The sequence below is a fragment of the Aythya fuligula genome, chromosome 8 (assembly GCF_009819795.1).
Source record: "Aythya fuligula isolate bAytFul2 chromosome 8, bAytFul2.pri, whole genome shotgun sequence".
In the NCBI taxonomy this organism is placed as follows: Eukaryota; Metazoa; Chordata; class Aves; order Anseriformes; family Anatidae; genus Aythya; species Aythya fuligula.
This window is the reverse complement of record NC_045566.1, coordinates 11026477-11048198: the sequence shown is the minus strand read 5'-3', so window position 1 is coordinate 11048198 and position 21722 is coordinate 11026477. Positions and strand designations below refer to the sequence as shown.

Sequence of the window (21722 nt, the reverse complement as noted above, 5' to 3'; positions counted from 1 at the left end):
GCTTAGGATGCCACTTTCTGTCTCTAGGTGGTTGGAAACCAAGTGTGTCAGGGATGTCGGCAGGGAGAGAGAGAGAAGGAGAAGGAACCAGGGAGTAAACTGCCTTGGAGAGCTGTGTTAGCCTTAGCTCAAGGACTCATCAGTATGAACCCTGGATTTTCAGCTCTCACATGGCAACATTCAGTGATATTCCCAGATCTTCTGCAGAGATCTGCCTCGGCTGTGCTGTGGGGGAGATGAGAAATGCACAGCGGGTTGCTGCCTGCTGTAGAGCCTGGGCCGTGGTGCGTAAGCCTCAGGAGCAGGCAGCTCAGCTTGTGTGGGTCTGTGGCTTCCCTGCTGTTTCTGCCTCCTAGGGAAAACCCCAAGATCCCTCTCCAGCTGCTGAGACACGGGGCCAGTCACGAGGAGATTGCACTATGTCTGGGGAAGACCAGGGCTGTATTGATTTTCCACAGATAGGATCAGGCCTCACTTTGTCTTCCCTGGGGCAGGTCATGGGTCTGAAAAAACCCTTTCTGGAAGAAAGTGCAGCATTTTCCCAAGGAGTCTGAGGCCCCCGTGATTGTCTCCAGCATCAGGGTCTCACTGTGCAGGCGTTTTGTGGTGGCTGTCTGCTCAGCGCAGTGAGCAGCTGAGCTTCAGCAAGTTCCCTTTCTGTCCTTGGCAAGTGTGCTCCTGTGTCCCAAGCGAGCTTGTGGTCAGATTCCCCATCAGCCCTGAAGATCACAGCCGTGTCTTCAGGCCTCAGCAGAGCAAACTCGGCAGGGTTTGCTGTTGCCTCACTGAAAAGGGATGCAAAGTCTTCTTTGCTTTGCAGGTCAGGGATGCCTGGGAGAGGAGTGCCAGCAGTTACTTTCACCACACACTTGTTCTTACCTTCTCTAGCTGAATCGTCCTGACAGCAGTGGCCTGTATGCTCTGAGCTGGGGAAACACAGGTTCACAGCACTCATATCTGCAAGGAGCCTCTTGCATCCTCTAGGAAAGACGCGCAGCGACCTCTGCTTAGCAGAAAGTTTTCTTTCCTGTTCGTGGTTGCAGCTGGGAGAGCCGTGCCTCATCTCCGGCTTGTAATTACATCAGGGGAGTACCTTGGGAGAAGGTTAAATAGTCTTTTGTATATCAAATAAAGCCAGTGAACCTCACTGAAATCATTTAATGAAAACAATCCTGATTATCTGTATATTCTGCCATGTGATATTTTAAAAGAACATCTTAAAGGGAAATGTGGAATTGTTTAAGGCCTCTAAAGACTGGAGTGCAGAGGCTATGCGGCAAATGCCTTTATAATCTAGGATCTGAAGTAGGCTTTGAATCCAATTGTTTTTTCCACTGTTGTAAAACATGAGAGATTTTGATACGGTAACTCGGATTTGATTCAGAACTTTCTTATTAACCGTTCTTCATGCACATCAAATTTTAGAGACTGAGCTGAAGGGCTCTGCGCATGAAGGATGGAACTGACTCAAGGACAGAGCTATTAAGGTGTGTAATAATCAAGAGAGGAAAATTAATTGTCTCTAATTTGGCATAAATCCCAGGGACGATAACTTTGGTTATTAGGAATTCAGGGCCTATTTCCAATTAGTTATACCCAAGCATGCTCTCATCTCCAGCTCCGGCGGTCTGATCTGGGAGCGCGTTAGCGCAGCCGCTGCTGCCACGCTGCAATAGAGGACGGCGCTGCCTGACCTCCCCTCCCGTGGTCACCGCCAGCACCCGGGGCTCACCTGGCAGTAAATCAAACCACGGCCTTGTGGTATCGCTCCCAACGCCCTGCCCGGAGCACTCGGAGTGTCAGCTGCTCGGCTGGGCAGCGAAAGCACCTGGGCCGTGGTGGAGCAGGTCGGGGAGGCTGCTGCGGCTTTCAAATGGGCTTTTTAGCCTCCGAGCTTCCTGCTAAGACATCTGCGCCAGCAGAGCCGGGGTCTCTTCCCCTTGGGTGTACGATGTAAATAGTGCAATTGTAATCTCTACCGGAAAATCTGGTCTAACCCGGCACGCACCGTGCCTGCGCCGCTCCGAGGGCAACTCCTCCGTGCTGGCAACGTGGGTGAGCGTGTGGCACTGCTCCACAGACCTGCAGCGGGGACAGTGAGCACAGGGACATCCCCTGTGGTGCAACAGGAGCACCTGAGGTTCCCAGGGAGTCGATAGGGACAGGTCTGTCTGCACGCCGGGCTGTGGATGTGGCACAGAAACACCAACCGGGACAGGCAGGAGCTCCTCTGGCTGTCTGCCTGCAGGAGGGGAGATGGTTGGCAGTAAGGGAGGCGAACCAAGAAAAAAAAAAGGAAAAAAAAGAGGAAACCTCAGCAGCTGCTGTGGGGGCTGCTCTTCCAGCCGCCGGTGTGGAGATGATGCAGGGATCGTCCTAAATCAAAGTGGAATTAGCTGCAGTGGAAGCATGGCAACTTGCCTTCAGAACAAGGCCAAGTATTCGGCGCTTTCAAGAGGGAAACACCCTTTTAAAGTTTTCCTTAAGTTAATTTCTTAGCACAGCAAGGCCAAAGCTTGCCAAATCCAGGTATCTGTCCAGCTTTTTTGGTCTGTGCCGGGTAATGTTTACAGGAAAGGGAAAGGACCAACTTCGAGGACAACGCATCCTGCCCAGCTGGGAAGTCGGAGGCCCATGCCACCAAGCTCTGCAGCCCTCCTCCCCTGCCAGGGAGAGGGAGCAGAGCCACAATTCCTCTAGTGCTCATTGGAAAAATTGGGCCTTTGGCTAACAGCAAATACCTTTAACGTTAGCGAATGTGTTCTTCTTGAAAAGCAGAGGAATTGTAGCTGATCTCCTGCCTGTGGTTTATGTTAAGATGCGTACCACGGGAGCCAAGAGGTGCCTTTTTTTTTTTATTATCCACTTGGCCTTGATGTGGTTTCACTGCCAGCTTTCCATTTATCTGTTGCGTGCTCTTTAATTCATGAGGGCTTGCTCTGGGGATTTGTTTAAAGCCTTGGCTGAATTTGTCAGCCCCTCCTCCTGTGGTGCATCCTTCAGAAAAGATGGGTGTTGTGGCACGGCAGTAAATAGGATGCTGAGCCTCTGTAACTCTTGCTGTCTGGGTAAGAAGTGTGTGTCCTCTCTAAAACTCTGATCAATGACATCAGCCCGGCATTAAGACCACCGCTTGTCTGGGCATAATGTCTTATTTATGGTGTGCAGTCAGGGGCGTGCTGCTGGTCTTTCACTGAGGGCCTTTCTCCTTCCTATGGTCTCTGAAAGACTGTTGAGGTAACCAGAGTCTCCTCTAAAGTGCTGTTGGAGCCAGGGCAATTAACGGGGCTTCTAGAAAGTGGTGTCTCATGTGAAGATATAAAACTCACAGTAGGGCAGTATTTCTGTCCCTGACTCTGGTCAAGTCTTGTTGTGCTCTTCCCCTGTACAAGAAGTCACTTCCCCACCACGTAAATGAAGTTACTTACCGAGTATCTCAAGATGTTTTATGCACTGGAATATTTTAAAACTTCTGAATAGAAAGCAGTGATTTGCCCTATCACTGATCTGTCTGGAGAGCAGATCAGATTAAAGCCCTTCTTACATTTTAGGAGCGATTTCTGTGCCTGCAGACTTTCCATGCCTGAGTTGGCTGCAACAGAACAAATCCACTGAAACTTCACATTTATTGTTTCGTTTGAAGACAGAATTTCTCTGAGAAAAGATACGTGAGAAATTTTCAGGCTCACAGAGGTACCTGATCTCAAGATAGGAACGTTTTCTTGAAGTAATTTTCTCTTTCTTCTTTAAAGAAATAAAACCTCAGACTAGAAATTTCATTTGTGTTTTCCTGGATTGGCCTTTGCTGGGGCTGGTTCTGTGGACTAGTTTTGCTAACTTGTTAATAACATTTTGATCTATTTTCTGAGCACCTGCTCAGCACACAGATCGCTACAGGTAAGGAAATGGCAAATGTAGCTACGTGCGTGAGAACTTACTGAGGGTGGGAGGACAGGACGGCACTGCAGAAAAGGCTCAGGGTCAGGGAAAAGGCAATGCAGGGAGGCGGGGAGCAAAACAGGCGGTTGAGCACCAGGGCTGGTGCTTTCCAGCCCGTTTGCTGCAAAGGAGCCTTGCTTTTTGTAAGAATCTGTGCTTGTCCTCCTTTCCCACACCCACACGCCGTGATTGCTGGCTTTGGGATTCCAGCTCTCACGGTGTTACAGAGCTGCTCCGTCCCATAGCTGGGCAACTTTGGGGGTTGCCTTCAAGTCTCAGTTCAGTCCTGAAGATCAGAGAGCAAGGAGGTGTTTCGGCAGGGCATTCGTCTTGGGGGGGAATTCTTTGTTGTCCTTTTGAAGCCCCGGCAGTTTGTGAATCCCAGAACTGGAGCATATTTGTGTGTTCTCTAATGACTCTCTGGCTCCTCCCCAGTACAAACTTAAATTTCAATTTCCAAGCTAATATTTCCAGAACATTTAAAGCGTTCTCAGGAGTTTTTGATTGGGGGTTTTGGGGAGGGTGAAAGACAGGCAAAAGGGGGTTATTTTTCTCTTTCAAGTAATATCACAGCAATTATCCTTAAAAAGTCAGCAATTGCAGCTCTACCCTGCTGTCTGAATGCCTTCCTCTTCAGTAGTTTAAAAGCAAGGAAAGGCTTTCTCTTGTAGGAACTCTTCCCCATGTTGGGACAACTGCTAGGAAATCAGGATTTTCCAGCAGGATATTTTGCCAAAAACATACAACTTCTTCCTGTCCCTGAGCCTAAAGTTTTTTCCTCTAGACTTGCTGGCTGTTGCTTCAGTAGGCTGTGATGTTCCTCCAGAAGAGAAGAAGCCACTGGCTTGGCGGTGATGCAGCCAGGCTGCAGGAGCTAAATAGAAATCAGATTTTAGCATGATCTGGCCCTTTCAGTAGGAGTTAAGTGACCGAAAATCTTGCATTCTGGCCTGTGAAGTGGAAATGAACAGATTTAGTATTCCAGCTGAGTGGCAGCAGGAATGCTTCACATTAATCTGAAACTCGGCGTTAGGAAGCGTGGGAGAGCTCTGCTGTCAGATTAACTCACTTCTCATGCATTTTTTCCTGCACCGAGCTGCAACCAAACATAAATGGATCAAAAGTCAAATGCCCCATTAATTTAACCGCACGTTGTATTTAATGACATATGGAAATGCGTTATTGATTGCACATCTTAAAAATGAAAATCTCCATGCTAATGACATAGCACATCAGTGCAGGTGAAGTGGTATGGAAAACGCAGAGAATTCAGAAATGACTTTGAGCACCAGAAAGAGCCATTTACAAGCTTTTCTCTGAAAGGACTGAAGTTTGGGGTATGTTTTAGTGGGAGTGTGTTTATATATTCTGTCACAGGGAAACGTGCAGTGACAGTACTTGTGCTCGATTACTCGGTATAAAGTATTAAAAAGAAACAATGCTTGGAAAATAAGTCTACGGGCAGTTTTATTCAACAGTTGGTACTAACAAATGGCACAGCCCTGCCTGAAAGCACAGCTTGGGTGTCTTTTACTGTTCCTTTACTGTGGAGTCTTAATAGCTGGCTGCAAAACCTTTTTGAATTCATTGTGCTTAAAGAACTTTTGTGAGCGTTTTAAAGGCGTGCTTCCAACTGCTGGTTTTAGGTTTTGTTTGTATTTTTTTTTTTTTTTTGTTAGTTGTTGAAAGAATCTAATCTTATCCCACAAAACTCTATTTTTACCTGTTTGAAATTATACTGTTTTTTTGTTGTTGTTGTTGTTGTTTGTTTGTTTTTTGGTGGGGAAGGAATAAACAAAATTTCTTCCCAAGCAAGGGTTAAGGAAGGGGCACTTCTTGCTCAGTCAGGGAGTTTTGCAGATGTGATCAGTTTTACTTGTGCGTAAGCTCTTCCTCACCCACATTCTTGACATTTCTTGCTGTAGTCTCTGCTGTGCTGTACTTTGAACCCTGGAAGGACTCTCGACACCTTACAGCCTAAGCCATTTTTTGTACTTCATTAACACGAGTGTCTGGTTTCTCTGGTCTCTCATGAAAAACTACTTGTTTGGATGTTTCTTTGCATGTTGATGGGTTTGAGATGACTTGTCTGTGGACATTGCTCTATATCTGTGGCATAATACTGGGCTTGGATTTGGAGCAGGAGCTCAGGCAGGCTCTCCCCTGTGTATGGAGCTTGTTTAGGCTGAGCAGATAAGCTGCTACTATAATCTTCCTTCTTGTTATTTTCTCCCACTCTTTTAGATATACCAAGCCTAAGTCTTGCAAAAAAATTGAGTTTAGGACTAAGACTGCATGTGTGACTGCCACAGAAAGGAAGCCAGAATGGAAAGCAAGGAGGAGGTGGCCAGGGCTGGCTGAAGGACGATGTTGTAGTTGGGATTTTGTAAATGCTGTCTCACTGTTGCAGTCTAAGCTGATCAAGGTGTAAATGATTGTTTTCTTCCAGCATAGGTTGAGGTCTCCTAGCTGATAGCAGGCTCCACAGCTAAAGCATCCTGAGCAGATGTTGTCATTGCTTAGGAAGATCCCCAAACTATGGGCTGAAACAGCGGCTTGTGTGTGCAAACCTTTAATTTGCCGAAGTATGTGACTGACTGCTCGCTCCTGATCGGCTCTGAGTCAGCTTTGGCGGCTGTTAATCATCTTGCCGCTGCCCTCTGTGAAGCACAGGTCACAAGGCGTTATTTGGGAAGAAGAGAGAGGAATTGCAAACCTGGCAAACCCAGGCTGCGCCCTGGGCAGGAGGGAGTGCTCAGGGCCAGTGTGTGGCTACCGGAGGGCTTGTGCCAGCCCTGGCATCGCTGCCACGGCCCTGTGCTCCCCGACCACCACATTCATGGGAGCAGGGTGAGAAGCGGTGCCAGGACGTGGCCTGAGACCACGGTGGGGCCGGTTGGGAGCTCCCACATCTGCAGAGCCGCCCTGCTCCCCTCTGTGACACGAAGGAGGTCGGGACGGCCCTGCCCGAGAGGTACCAGCCGTCCAGCCATCAAGGGACAACGTTAGCAGCGCCCTTCTGGCAGCTGAAGGTTAGCCCTGTCTCCAGTGGGTGTTTTATGGGCTCATAACCTCCAGGATGAGCAGGACCAGCGAGCTCCCACGCCGCCAGCCCCCGGGGCGAGAATCAGCCTGACAGTTTATCCTCTTCTGCCGTGTCTAGTCTCGTATTTTCTTGAATTTTCCTTACAGTACTTTCTTTGTTTTGGACTGACTCAGATTCTTTCTTTTGTGAACTGTTTTGTTGCTGCTGCTGCTGTGATCTTTCTGAGAGATAGCAAATACTTTGTTTACTGTAAGCTCTTGTGCAGTAATTCATGTGGTTACACCGTGACACAGAAAAGTCCTTCTGGAGCTAATTTCCACACCCACCCATTCATCTGCACCCTTCTCCTCGTTTTCAGCAGGCGGCTTCAGCGTGTCACGTTGGCGTGATGTCATCTGAAGCTGGCAGATTTGTCATTAAGAGCCTTGTCATCAATAGATGACTGTTTGTGTTTTCTGCCTGCCTGAAACTGTTTTATACTTGCTAACCCAGTAATTAATACTCTGCTGCCTTTGAAACAGGTTGGTTTCACTGCCCCACCTTTTCCTTAGGCAATTACAAGGCGGTGCCAATGTCGACGAGGCATTAATTAGCCTGCATGAGACTTGGCTCCGGCAGCAAGCACGCACAGCCGCACTCGCTCCTTCCTCCTCCCCGTGCAGGCACAGCCTGGCACCAGGCAGCCTTCAGAGGCCACAAATTTGGGTAATGTTGTCGGTGAGCCTCTCGGGGAGCTTTTGTGAGAAGGAGGGACGCAGGAAGAGAGCGTCGCCTCAAAATGGCTGATAAACTGCTCTTTGTGCAGCATCAGTTGAACCTGAGCAGCGCCGTGTCAGGGTTTTCTTATCATGGAAAATGATGCCGTTCTGCTGGGCCGCTGGATTGCTCGAGTGCTTTTGATTGTCTTGCGGTAATTGAATAGCTGTGCTGTGTAACCTGTGCTGAAGGAATTAGGGCTGTTTATTCAGCAAACAGATGTCCTGGATTGTGGTGTGCTTACGATCTTCCTAGCTTGCATCTTTCATTAGTTAATATCACCGACTACCCAGGCTATCTTTCTTGCACTGGTAATTTAGCATTTGCTAGTGTGTTTCAGTGCCTCAAAGGGAGCTTTGGAAGCTTGCAAAATGTGTCGAGTAATGCCCTTGATCCATCAAATGGGAGTCCAGTAGGCAAGGGTTCCCCCCGCAGACCCCTCCAGCATCCCGTTACATTGCTCCAGCCCTCTGCCTCTTACCAGGATTGCTTCAGCGCTGGTGGCTTTAACCGGGTGAGATGCCAGCCTAGCTCACCGAGCGGGTACGGAAGAAGTGAAATAGCTTTCTGTATGTGCCTTCTGCTCCTGTGCAGTGCTGACTGCCGTCAAATGCATTTATCAGAGATCTCCCTCTGCCCTCAATCCATTTCCTGCCTTGTCCCGAGCACTGCATACTCCTGTGTGGCTTCAGATAGCTGGCAGAACTGAAAACAAAGCAGCTTTGTGTTTTAATCATTCCTACCCTAAAACCAATGTTGGGCTGGAAGTTCCTCAGCTGATGCATGCTGGCAGAAGCCAGTGGGCTAGATAAGCTATTTTCAGCCCTGGGAGCGGATCAGGCCCAGTCTCTCTCCAGAAATGAGTTGAGAACACCCCCTTCCAGTGGGGCAATGGTTTTTGATAGATTGTAAGAGATTTAACCTTATAGCTAGGGCTCTAACATATAGAAAAGCTACTTTTTGCTATTTCCAAATGATATTGAATATCATTTTTTTCCCTCTCCCTCAGCAGTCTGAACAATTGGACTCATGATACTAAGCAGGCCTGGCTTTTATAGGAAGAGGAATATGACAAATAACACCCGTAAATGTGTTTACGGTTTTCACTGTCTTCTCTAAAATACTGTTTCTGAGAATTATGTTGACACAAAGGAAATTCACGGTGGTAGGGGGAAGATTTTGCAGGTGCCAAGTCATGATATGACCTGCAAAGCGCAGCTGCCTGGCTGCAAGACCACTGGGTGCCATCTGGGGTTTGCGCCAGCAGGAACCTGATATCCAGCCCTCCAGTTTTTCACTTCTGTGAGAGATTACAAGTTTTGAGCAAGATCCTGGGGCTAATCCTGCAGGATTCAGCCATCAACAGCTGTGCTCACCATGGGCTCTTCTGCAGGCCTTTCGGCAAGCAGCTGTTACACCGCCCCACACTGGGGCTGATCCATGCGTCTCAAAAGACAGAAGTCGCAATTGCCTCGGTGCTCTTATCCTCAGCTGATATTTGGAGGGATGTAGAAAATAAGGACGCCCCAATGGCTGTGTGTCTCAGGGCAGCAGCCTCAAGAAAGGTGTTTTTTGGTGAGCCTGTAAGGAGCTCTCTGTGTGGCTGCAGCAGCTGTAAAGGAGGCCTCAGCTCCAGTCCGGGGCTGTGGGGAAGGCTCCTTACCCTCGCTTCCCCCTTAAAGATGGGAAATCTGCGGCACAAAAGAACCGCAGGAGCAGGGGGGTTAGATTTCTGTCACCTCGGGAAGGGGATTAGCAAGGCGATCTGTCAAGTGAGCAGGATGAGATATCCTCGGCACATGCTGTCACGCTAGATGCCAGAGGGACATTCCTGGCTCCTCGGTGACTGCTGCTAGCGAGACCTCAGCCTGGCCGGGGCTTTTCCACGTTTCAGTTTGCAGTTGCAAAATCCACTTCTTTCTTTCTCAGTTTCCCCCTCTTCTCTTCTTGTTTTCCTCTCAGTCATTCCTGCTTTCACTGCTTTTCTCCAAGGAGGGAATTAGAGCTTGCAGCGCCTGTAAAACTCCTGCCCGTGGCTGGATTTTGCTGCTCTAATCTGAGGCCTACCGGAGCTACACCCCATGACAGTATCTGAGTCCCAGAAAGAGCTGGTGTCTAGATAGCCTGCACTTGGAAGTGAGTCCGGAGCCTGTTTTAATGTGTATTCAAAGCATACTAACTGTCCTTGAATAAAACCAAGTGCTGACAAGCTCATTTCTAGAATTAGAGTATCCACGTATTGGCACGAACAGGATAGCTATTACTGACGAGCTCCGTGTGCGGACAAGTCAGTACAGCTAGCGAGGGCTGAAAGGAGCCGAGGCATGACTGAGCCTCGTAATTAGACCTAGATTAGACTTTTGCCGGAGGGGAAGGCAAGGCAAGAACAGCTCTGAACTCCTATCGTTGCCTGCAGTGGTTGGACACGGAGACATCCCTCACCGTCCCGATGAGCCAACGCCGCCCAACTGGGCTGGAGCGAAGCCCCCTGGTCTGCACTGAAGCGCTGCTGACAGGAGGCATGGCCTTGTGCCAACCCCAGAAGGGTTTCTCCACACCCAGGAGGGCTCAGGCAGCAGCTGAAGTCCCCGCTCACAGATGGCTCAAGCACTGGAGGCTGCCTCCAGACAAGGGGCTCGTCCTCCCCTTGAGTTCAAGGCCCGGACATCACGGCCTAGGCGCGGTGCAGGACCCTGGGGCAGCCCAAAGCTAGCAGCCAGTGAACCTGGCTCTGGGTCCCTCTCTGGAGCCCAGAACAGGCCTCGTTTGGGATTCTTAGAAGGGCAGAGATAGCTTTGCTCCAGGGTCTTTGTAGGCAGCGTTTCCCTGTTGCACCCAGTGAAGTCACGGTTAGCTCCTACCACTTCTGCTGGTTCGTGGTTCATCACAACCTGCTCAGGGTCGCTTACCTGTGAAAGGTTTCCTGCCCTCTCTCGTTTTTGTGGAAGAAGGATCCTTGCGGATGGGAAGAGATTTTTTGCACAAATGCTGTTTTCGGATTTGCTTTTAGCTTTTGCTAAGCCTCCACACAGACTTTGGACGAAGTTAACGCGGTGATACTTCGCTTCGTGTGTTCTGTGTAAAATCTTAAACAAACCGGGAAGACTGCAAATACTAAGCGTGGTGATTAGATTAGATCACGTCAGGGTTTCAGCCTCCCCAGAATAAACATCTGTGCCTCCAATATCATAAATAGCAAGGTGCTGCACTTTAGGCAAACGTGGCCTTGGTCCAAGGGCATGTCATCGTTTTCCACTTCTCTTATGTATCTTCCTTTGCTTTTCAGTCTATACCACGCTGTACATCTGTGTGTTCCCTGCTTTTGTCTCTTTTCAGCCATGTAGGAGTATGCATTGTGGTTGCTCAGTATCGAGTGCTTCTGTTGCTTGTTATTGAATGCTAGCTCTGGTGTCATTCCAGTTAAGCTCTATGTACCTTTTGTCTTTGAAAATCAATGGAGAGCAAATTAAAAAAAGAACTGGTTTCCACTGGTACCTTTCATTTAAAAAATAAATAAATAAATATATTTTTAAAAAGTATTCCTTTTATGTTTGCTCATGATGAGAGAAGTTTCTAGGGAGGCCTGGGAGACACGATATGGTTTGTGCTCTTAATAAGCATCAGGAACCTTTTTTTCCTTTAGAAGACCTTGGATGTCTCAGAGCCACTCTCATCCACCTAGCAAAAAAAATATTCCAGGGCAATGTTTTGTTTACAGCAGATGTTGCCTTCTGCTGCAGTCTGGATGTACAAACAAGTCATGGGTCTTGGGAATTCTCCTGAGATCATCTTAGGGAAGAGTTATCTAAGATTAGCCCCCGAAGGCTGTGTTTGTGCTGTAGGTATGGCAGAACAGGCAGAAGGAAGCACCTGAGGTGGCCTGTTGCTGGCACTGTTGTCAAAGAGTGAGGGGACACAGGTCCAGATGTGTGATGGTAACAGGAAAAATCAGGCTGCAGCAAGTTCAGCTCCTCTGGGACTTCGGGAAATGCTGAGATCCTGCTTGTTGAAACACTGCAGTGAGCTGGGAGCCTTGCAGAATTGGATTTGCCAGAGAAGATGGTTTGCTTAAGTTCCCTTAAAACAGGAGAAAAAAAAAAAGATACTGAAAATAATTGAGTTTCTGGTGCTTTAAAAGCTGCTTAATGTTCTTCAAGTTCTTTTTTTTTTTTTTCCGTGAAAGCATGTCCTTTTGATTGCAGTTCAGGCTTAGCAGAGTACAGTACATCTTGCTACAGGATGAGTAAATGAGCTCTGTTCTGCAGCTGCTATTGAATGACGATGTTGGAGCATGCCTTGGCTTATCAGTGAAGGCTGCCTAATGTATTCAATCCAGCCTACCTGAGCATGCTCTGCAGCAGCAAAGCCAATTAACTGTTTTTGTACCTGCTGTATGAATGGCTTCAGCAGTCCTGGTGGTGCCTGGTTTTATGGTATTTCAGTGAGCCATGCCAGAGCGTGCACTGACCATTTGTCGCGTACCGCCGTCACTCTCTGCAGCCCAGAAAATGCACCAGGAGCCTGCCACGGCACAGCCTGGCAAGGCGGCTCATGAGCAGAGTGTGGCTCATTAGCTTTACATTCATTAGTTTCTAAAAGCCTTCTGAATCAGATCTGGGGGCATGAGGAAGAGATTTACAATCTATCCTACCAGTGTGACAGAATGTTCCTAGTCAAAAAAGAGCAAATGGGCCTGTCTGGACCATTCTAAGGGTTTTTATTGTTTAGCTGTTGTTTTTCAAGATGCCTCAAACTATTTGGCGTTGTGTTTGTCTGTTATCTTCAACTCGGTCCTCCCACAAAAAGGCAAATACCTGCTTTTGCTGAATTATTAACAACAATAGAAGAAGCTTACGTATCAATGAAAATTATGGACGTTTCCCAAGGCAATTGATTTAAACGGAGTTAAATTTAGTGGAAGCTTCTATTGGTATAATGAATGCTCATTATAGAGCCTAATGTGCTTTAAGGGCTTGAAAACCTTCTCAGTAGGGAAGTCTGGATGCTGTTTTCCAGCAGAGGCACAGATGCTGTACCATGTTACTGCTGTCCCTACAACTGTATCCTATCTCTATTCTGGAACCTTTCTCTTTAACCTTGTGCGGTTTTTTACTTTCTTTTGCAGAAGACCATCTCCCAGCTGGCTTCCCAACCATTGATATGGGCCCGCAGCTGAAGGTGGTGGAAAAGGCCCGCACAGCCACAATGCTCTGTGCTGCCAGTGGTAACCCTGATCCTGAAATCTCCTGGTTCAAGGACTTCCTGCCTGTCGACACTGCAACTAGCAATGGGAGAATCAAGCAGCTCCGCTCGGGTAAGGTAGCAAAGCAAGTAAGCCTCCCCTACCTCCTACCCTTCCTCCCTGTTCTCTTTACTTGATACTGTTATTTTTCCTCATGATGCTGAAATGCAATTCTAAATTCAAATGTTACTTTGATTTGAGCTTGTTTCTTCTGCAAAGTAAAAGCTGTTTTTGGAGCTGATCCTATCTACCAGGATATCATGATTTATTATATGGAGAGATTGGCACAGACATTCCTTTCGGAACATCACCTGGATTCTGTCTTCTGTAGAATGTCTTGACATTGCCCCAGATCCCTGGTAGGCTTCGATGTTTCGCTACCAACTCAGCAGGTCTCGGCTACTTTTAATGGGAGCACAGTACAAATCGGTATAATGAGACACTGGCTGAAGTTTTACAATCAGTGGTCTTGTACTACTTCACTCCTTACACAGATGCTGCAAGACAGTGCTCTGCTTGCTGTTGAGATCTTTATCACTCTTGCTGTGTGACACCACAAGAATAAAGAAAAATTCAAGAAGCAGCAATCCTATGGATTTCAAAGGAAAGTGGACGCAGTTTTGATATTACCATTTCTTTTTTATTATTTGATAAGCTGAATACTAGGTTTAGAAATGCAGACAGTTTGTTCTTGTTGGTTTAGTGAGGAACTCTTGTTTTTCTGCCGCACTGTTCAGTCTCTCAGGACTGTAAGGCCCGTTACAGAATTAAAGAAAATAAAACACCACTCTTTTCACTCGATGAAACGCAGCTCCCCAGCATGAATTGCGGTGGATATTTAACAATGCACAGCATCGCTACATCGCAGCTTTAGCCTGGGGGAAAAAGTCCATGGTATCCTTCTGAGAGCACAGAAGGACCGGAGCTGGAGTGACTTCAGCCTAGAAAGGTCTCATGCTTAACTAAGAGGCAGAATGCCTTGCCTGGCTGTGATGTGTCTCCGGGCACTCAAAAAACATTTGTTATGAGTGCTGCTGCCAGGGCAACACCATCTTCCTCCTAGCAAGGTGAACGTCTTGACACATTTCCCCATAGCAGGAGCCCTCTGCATAAATCTGATGATGCTTGGATGATAAGAAGTAGGCTTTTACTTGGGGGAGTGGGTAATGAGACATCACTCTCGTCAAAAATAGAACCCAGCCTGACACTCCTGATCCCACCTTGATGTACCAGTGAGCGCTAATTATACTAATGCGTTTATAGCTTATGAAATTTCCCAGTGACCTTTAGCTTATCTCCCCCACAACATGGTTTAATCTTGATCTGTTTGTGCTGAAAGAAAATATCACACTTGTTAATTATTCTGAGAAGCTTTAGGAAGCAGCAATAGGAAGGTGCACATGGATGTGTTTCACTTCATAGCTGACTAAATCAGCATCAGAAATTACCATAAATGAGCAGCAAGACAGCTCCTGATGCACTTGCTGTATGTTCTCCAGCCTCCTTTTTGCAGGCACTTGGCTGCCTCTCTACCAGCTGCTTCACAAGTTTCGTGAGATAGAAAGTTTAAAAACAAACGAGTAAACTCTGTCACTGTGTACAAGTTTTGCTTCCTATTCGCTGTTCTTCAGCAACATCTCAATTGAATATTTCACCGGGGATTCAAACTCTAGAGCTGGCTGCTTGCTGAAGACACAGTAATTACCAAGGGAGGTGTCAAGGGAACCTTTTAGAAATCAATGAGCAGCACACATCCTCAAACTTGCGAAAGAAATTGATTAGCTCTCTAATGTAGTAAGGGAGGTTTCCACAGTTCAGTGCAAGAGACTTCCAGATATGAGTGGATGTTTTATTTTTAAGGACCTGCTGATATGATGCCAAGATTCACCAGGGCTCTGGCTCCACCCTGATGTGAGTGGGGAACAAGAAGTTTACCACTTCTCATAGGCCAGAACTTGGATCCCTGCTAGCATGTGTGGGTGGCTTCTTCCTATATTTGTGATAGATACAGAGTAGGGCCTGCCCTTTCAGTCAGAGAATCGTTAAGGTTGGAAAAGACCTCCAAGGTCATCTGGTCCAACCATCCCCCTGCCACCAGTACTACCCACTAAACCATGTCCCTACGTGCCCTTGGAGTGCGTGGGCCATACTTACCTGACTGCAGTCAGCCTGTGTGAGCAATGTGGTGGGCTGGGCAGCCTCTGATCCATTCTGCAAGGTGCTAATTGAGCTCTCCAGCAGTACACCTCGTGGGGCAGAGTTGTTTTTCAAAGAAAAGAATATTTAAATAGATACCTCATTATATGAGAGTTTAATAGTTTGCAAAGTCTCTGCTCCATTAAGATAATATCTTGCAGCCAGCCTGGCATATCTGCATGAATGTCAGTTTATACTGTCTCAATCTAAATATACGCTCATTTAATTTCATTTAATTAAAACCCAATAAAACCTAGACAGATGCAATATAGTTAAAATAGTTACAGCACAGTGTCAGCCCCATATTGCATATATAGAGTGTCCGACCTTCACCCAGTACATAATATATTATTATTCAGATGTCCTAAATATAGGTTATAAAGGTGAAAGCAGCTCTGGAGTCTAACTGGAGAGTTGAGGAATGATTTCATTTCTTCAGGCTCCTAGTGTGGAATAAATAGCTAAAGAAAACACATGCTAGGGAGAGGTGCTCTCTCCTGACACTCACAGTTATGTGGGCTGGCAGTGCTCTGCGGGCTGCAGGCAGGGCTTTGAACTCACATGCAGTCAGATCACGTGCACAAGTGGGCTCTGAACATCAGTTTCTAGAGGTGTGTTCATCTCCTGTGAAGGTATTACAGTGTGTGGTTTAAGACAACCAAGCTGTCGTGTTAGGCTTTTCTAACCCTGGCATAATGGTGTCTGTCAGCAGCAAATACACAGTTTATAAGTCTGCCCTGTGTCCTGCCTTCCCTCATTTGCTAATTACATCTATATTTGTGTATATGCATTTTTCTTGTTAAGCCTCCCCTTTACGTTTAGAGGGCTTTTTTCTCCCTTCCCCCCAACACATAGATCTTTCCTCCAGAATAATGCTTAATTCTTTTTTAAGCCCAGCTCTTGGGTAGTTTGGCCAGTATGTGTTGGGGTAATTGCTCTAGAGATGAGAACAAAAATAAATACAGGTTTTCATCTCCATTATCACAGATCAAGGCGAAGGCAGGGTCTCTGACTCATTCTGGTTGTAGCAAAATTCTCCCTTGCTCATCTTGCTAGTACTTCCCACCTCTTGTTGAAAGGCTGCTTTTCTGCAAAGGCAGTGACTCAGGACAACTCCCTGTTCTCTCCCAGGGTGCATGGCTTTGGTCACTGCTTCTCAGTCACTGACACACAATTTTAGGCTGTTTCTGGGCTGGGAAACCTCCCTTGCACGCTAGCTCATTGTAAAACCTGTTTGGCTGAACTGATTTTAAAACTGTCTGGAGATTGTAGTAGCAGATGATGCACATATGAGAGTCAGGGTCAGTGCTACACCTCCAGCCATGTTTTAAAATTAGTTGATGATGTGGCAGAAACTTCCTCAGTATAGATCAGACTGTCCTGATGCTTCACAGCTATTCTGTAAAGATTCTCGGATCACAAGCTCCTGAAGACTTCAAAGCAACTCTGATGGTATTCATACTCTCAAAGCTCTTGAGTGCTTCCAGCGAGTTTCATATTTAAAGAATTGCTCTTCCACCTTGCTCTTCAGAAAGCTTCTGAACAAAATGTCAAATTAGAATAAATAAATACCCTGAATGGTAGCATACAGATGTCTTTGCCACATCAGGAAATTCCAGAAATTCAGAGAGCGTTGTCATCTTGTGGCTATTAAAGAACTTGGTGCTACGACAAGTACCATTCTTTTTTAATCACCGTCAATTAACAGAGCTACAGAACTGTGCCCTAGACCCTCGTGTGGCTTTCAGGCAATTAGCTGCAAGTGAAGTATCAGAGAGGGCTCTGCAGGTGACTTCAGTCGCTCTCTGGAAAAGTGTAGGTGCCTCTAACAAAGAAGCAGTGGGAAGCTTCTCACCGTATCATCTCACTGCATTTATGCTCTGTTACTAGGAAGCATTTTCATTTTAGTCTTGGTCCTAGAGATGGGAGCACTACTTATATGGAAACAGAAAAAATACCCAACATACACAGAACAAACTTGCAGAAAGAGGCAGTGGCTGTGGGATGGCAGCGTGGCCGATGGCTGCCCTCTTCTGCTTCACTGGTCATAGGACTCAGGACCCAGCAGAAGACATTCAGCTCCTGGCAAGCTACAGCTTCAAGTCCAGACATCAGACAGGCATGGACTTGAAACAAAGTGTAACAGCAGCCAAAAGGCTGGGGAGTATTATTCAAAAGTAAAAAACCCACTCAGGAAACCCACCAAAGGATGGATGCTCTCTCACAGGAGGGGCTGACTAGAGAGAAGTTGAAGCAGTATCACAGCCAACCAATTGACAATTGAAATTTTATGTCCTAGAGGAACTATACTGTACATCTGGGTCTTGCTGTGTGAAGCACATTCATGGTTGCAACTGGTGGCAAACAGCCAGGCTCTAGGATTCAGGCTTGCATTACTGTAATGCCTGGCTGTGGCCAGCAAGAGCCTTGGTTTCTCTCTTTGACATTGCTTTGGAGTGGCTTTCTTTGTTTTTGTTTTGTTTGGGGGGTTTTGTTGATAGGTCTGGGATGAGTTTGTGTCAGCAGAGTGAAGTCCCTTCTCCAACTAAGCCTCTCCTCCACGCTGGGAAATACTGGTGCAAATAAATCCCAGGGTTTTTTCCAACATCATGCTATGTTTTGCCTTGCTTTCAGTGCCTGGCTGTGGGCTTCCAGTTAAACATGGGATGTCAGGGTTGGCATTCATTCCTGCAGAAGTGAACATATGGGGTGTTAATCAGTGCCACTTAGCATAGAAGGGAAATAAAATCTCCTTACGTATAAGGTTTTCAAACCTTTCAAACCACACACAAGGAATTGAGTTTAAAATTTGATCTTGGAGAGCCCTTTGTGTAAGCCTGGTGATCAGGCCTTTGTGAGCCTGGTGATCTCAGGGCATGAGCTGGCCTCAGTAACGGTTCAAGTGATGGCACCCCCATCACTTGATGGACTGGGCACTCGGTGGCCTATGTGCTGGGATTCAGGCCCCTTGAGAGACACCCTCAAAGGACAGTAGTCAGAGATGCATTATCTTACGATGCAAAGGGAAAACAGGAACTTTCATTCCTTCTGGACGAGGAAATTTGGGGACCGATAGGAAAGCCTTGGGCACTCTGCCTGATGTTGTCCTCTGAGCGTCTTAACTTTGCAAAGGTGAGAGAGACCCAGAACAAGCAGCGTGCTAGATACAAAGTGCCTCTCTGCTGCTCCCACAAGGGTTGGCTTACATTTGGAGGCCAGAAGGATTGGGACTTAATGCAGGAAAAAATGGGCTGGTCGCACTTACGTTTGAGGGAATCTGCTTCAAGTGTGCAATTGCTCCTGGAGCTCTGTGTAGACAATTGCGTGTTAGAGGAAGGGTTTAGCCTCTACAGGGAGTAGATTTAAAGATTTGCTGTGAATCTTTTCAGTTCTAGGACAGAACAACAAACCCCATTTAAGCCAGACAAGAGAGAAGGAAGTCCTGTTTGCTGCCCCTCGGGCTTGTGCTCAAAGTCAACGCACCGTTCCCGTGGGAAGTGACACACTGTGGCGATGCTTTTCTTAACGCTGAGAATTGTGGAAGGGGGGCCGGGGGAGGCCCTAGACCAAACAGAACAAAAATATCCCTTGGCAAACTTTCCAAACAGGCAAAGAGAAATAACCCCGTTTTCCATGGCTGTGCTGTTCCATGCAAGTTATCTGTGGGTATAACTGTTCTGTCAAGGGCAGCGGTTGTTACCAAGATAGATAAATAAGCAGCAGATTTGTTATCGCAAGGGAAAGATTACCCACAACTCAGTGACTGCAGGATCTTTCCTGATGCTTCAGTCATCTGTGGATAGAATGTGTCAAAAAATATATCCAGACATAAAGTTAAAATGGGGTAATGTCATCTTGGCAGAGGAAAATGCTAAAATGAGTGGTTTGAATTGCTGCTCCTGCTTAGAAAAAGGACTCTGCCTAAAGGAAGGGTAGTTAGGAAAGAAAGGGAATAAGTATAAATATTGTAATTACTTTTTAAGAGGCGAGTTAAACATGCTTAAAATATGCCTTCTTTGTATTTACAGAAATTCTTTTCTGTCTTTCTTTCCCATTGGGTGATCATTGTTGTGGATAATGGAATGAGCTGTAAATCTGAGATACACGACACTCTTGTATGCGTGCTGGTATTTATTAATCAATACACTGAACATGATTTGACACACTGTGTCCTGTTTAACCCTGTTTTTCTGTCTGTTTAAACTCCTCAGTTTTCTTTGGTAAGTGCTTGGTATTCAGATCCTACAAATCTGCATAAAACCAACACATACCATGAACTGCCTACAGATTCGATCTGCATGAATCTCTCCCTTATACTAACAGCCTCCATGTGTGCAAAATAAGACCAAGGGGACAAAAGTAGTGGGGATTAGAAGGGTTCCCTGCCAATTTGCCTGGCAGGAGCATCTCCCCTCGAATCATGCACTGATAATTGGTTGTGCTCTGAACTCAAGACGCTGCCCAGTGGATCCTCCACTTGCTAAACGCATTGACCTCGTAAAACAAACCTTTACGGGTCGTTGCAACAGGTTAACTGAACCTCACTCCCAGAGAAGCCCTCCTTATAAGATACTCTTCATTATAGCATGTCAAATTATCGCCAGTGCCTTATAAAGAGGGTAGGGATTCCTTCCTCCAGCTCACATCCAAATTAGGCAGGAATGACAGAGGTCTGGCTAGAGTGCCATTGTTACGTTACCAGAAACGACTTCGTTTTGAAATATTTCTCTATGTAAAGTTAATTCTGCATGAAACCAATTTCTTTTCCGGAGGGAACCTGGTGCAGGGTTTACGTGAATGTGGAGAATGGCTCAAAACCGATTTGCTACGCTCTCCCCTTAGTTCAATTTCTTTAAGTGAGCGGATTTTGTCCCACTGGTCATTCTAACCTCCCAGCCAAACCGCACCTAGCGCCCGCAACCATGTGCTTTCCACCCCTCCTGCCCAGCACACTCACGGTCACTCAGCCCCCGGGGCACGCACCCCTTCCGTCTTCTGGAAGGAATGAAGGGGCACTGCACCATCTCCCGGCGTGTCCTCCATCTCAGCTGCTTGACCAGTGGCGTGGGTGAATGCAAGCGGTGAGGCCAGCCGGCAACGCCACCCTGGCGGCTTAGTTCGGCCCCCGGTCCTGAGGATGGTGGCTGCGATGGTGAGATGCCAGGCTGGGTGCTGCACTCCTGGAAGCGATGAGCTTTACTAACCTCCTGAGAGTGTCACTCTGACTTTTACTGCACATCAGTTTCTTTTTGTTTATTCCTGTCGCGCTAATACAAATTCTAGCTTTAAAAAAAAAATCTTTCTGCTTTTTAGTTATAATTTTCTTCCTTTCCTCTTTGTACTAATGCTTCTCTCTAATCTTATTTGCATTCAAATTACCTCACCAGGTGGTACACCGATCAGAGGTAAGAATGCTGAAATGTGCCTCCAGTTGTCACGTCACTCCATCTCCTGTCTGCCTTGTCCCTTCTCCTCCGGTGTTTCTCATCTCCAGCTTTTACTCTCAGCCCTAACTCTGCCAGTGCTCTCGCTCATCTGCACTCTCCCACTAGTGTGTTTATTTTGGTTGGTTTTTAGCGTGACTTCTCGTAGACTCATCCATTGCGATTTTGCACTGTTGGAAGGGGGTTATTCAACGGAAAGTTTGCAGCTGGGACGGTGGTCCCCGGCCTCTGCCACGAGAGGGTTGATGTCTCCTGCAGCTCCTGCAAGTCTCTGAGCTTCCTGCGCAGTTTTGGCCTCCGGGGTTTTGTGTCTGGCGGGGGGAGGCTAGATGGATTGCTTTGGCGTAAGTAGGTAACATTTTCACAAGAGAACAGTCAAATTCCTCTCTGCTGCTGTTGACAGGCGTGAAGCTCTAATCAGAAGGAGATAAATTCTTGAAAGTTTGAGCAAATCTGGCTCTGGGATAAAGAGCGCCTTTGTTTGCCTTACTCATGTTTGCCTTTCAAGAGCACTAACCCTCCAGTGTGGCAGCAGAGTGGAGAACTGCTGCCCCCAGACCCCCCCTTTCTGAGCCAGACGTGCCGGTGTTGTTTTGTAGCACAAAGATTTGTTTAAGCAGACGAATCAGAAACACATCTGGTTGCTTTAAGCCTTCATTAATTAAACCCACCTATGGTCCGACAGCCCAGTGTGCGCAGTCCCTGGCTAGTTTTCGCAGCCTGTATGCACCAGCGATGACTTTCCAATCGGAGTGTTGTCTTTTCTAGCCTAAACGCTCAAAGCTGTCCCTTTAGCTTGAGTTTGGCATGTTAATCAGCACTACATGCTAAGGCCCTCCCGAGTTCTCTTGTGATTTTGGTTACCCCTGTTGACTGACCCCTGGGTGTCTCGACAGAATGACTGCCACCTACAAACCGACACAACCTCATTCGTTCAGTTTTCCCCCTTTCCCCTTTCCTCTCCCTTTTCCCCAAATCACTGCTGGAAGTTAATAATCTGACTCTCTGGAACTGGTTCTGTTGCTGGGGGTTAATGTTTTCAGCTGCCGTTAAGTGATTTTAGAGCAAATGTGAATTGCTGTTTGATGTGTATTTGCAT

The 21722-nt window shown here is 46.9% G+C and overlaps 1 protein-coding gene across 17 annotated transcripts in view; it reads left to right on the top strand.

The window, feature by feature from the left end:
• PTPRF (protein tyrosine phosphatase receptor type F) overlaps positions 1–21722 on the top strand; it is a 365710-nt gene that overhangs the window by 253252 nt on the left and 90736 nt on the right. For all 17 annotated transcript variants that reach the window (XM_032192691.1, XM_032192685.1, XM_032192690.1 and 14 more), the window contains exon 6: positions 12867–13055. In XM_032192691.1, the coding sequence (XP_032048582.1) occupies positions 12867–13055 (189 nt within the window). The remainder of the gene's footprint in view (positions 1–12866; positions 13056–21722) is intronic.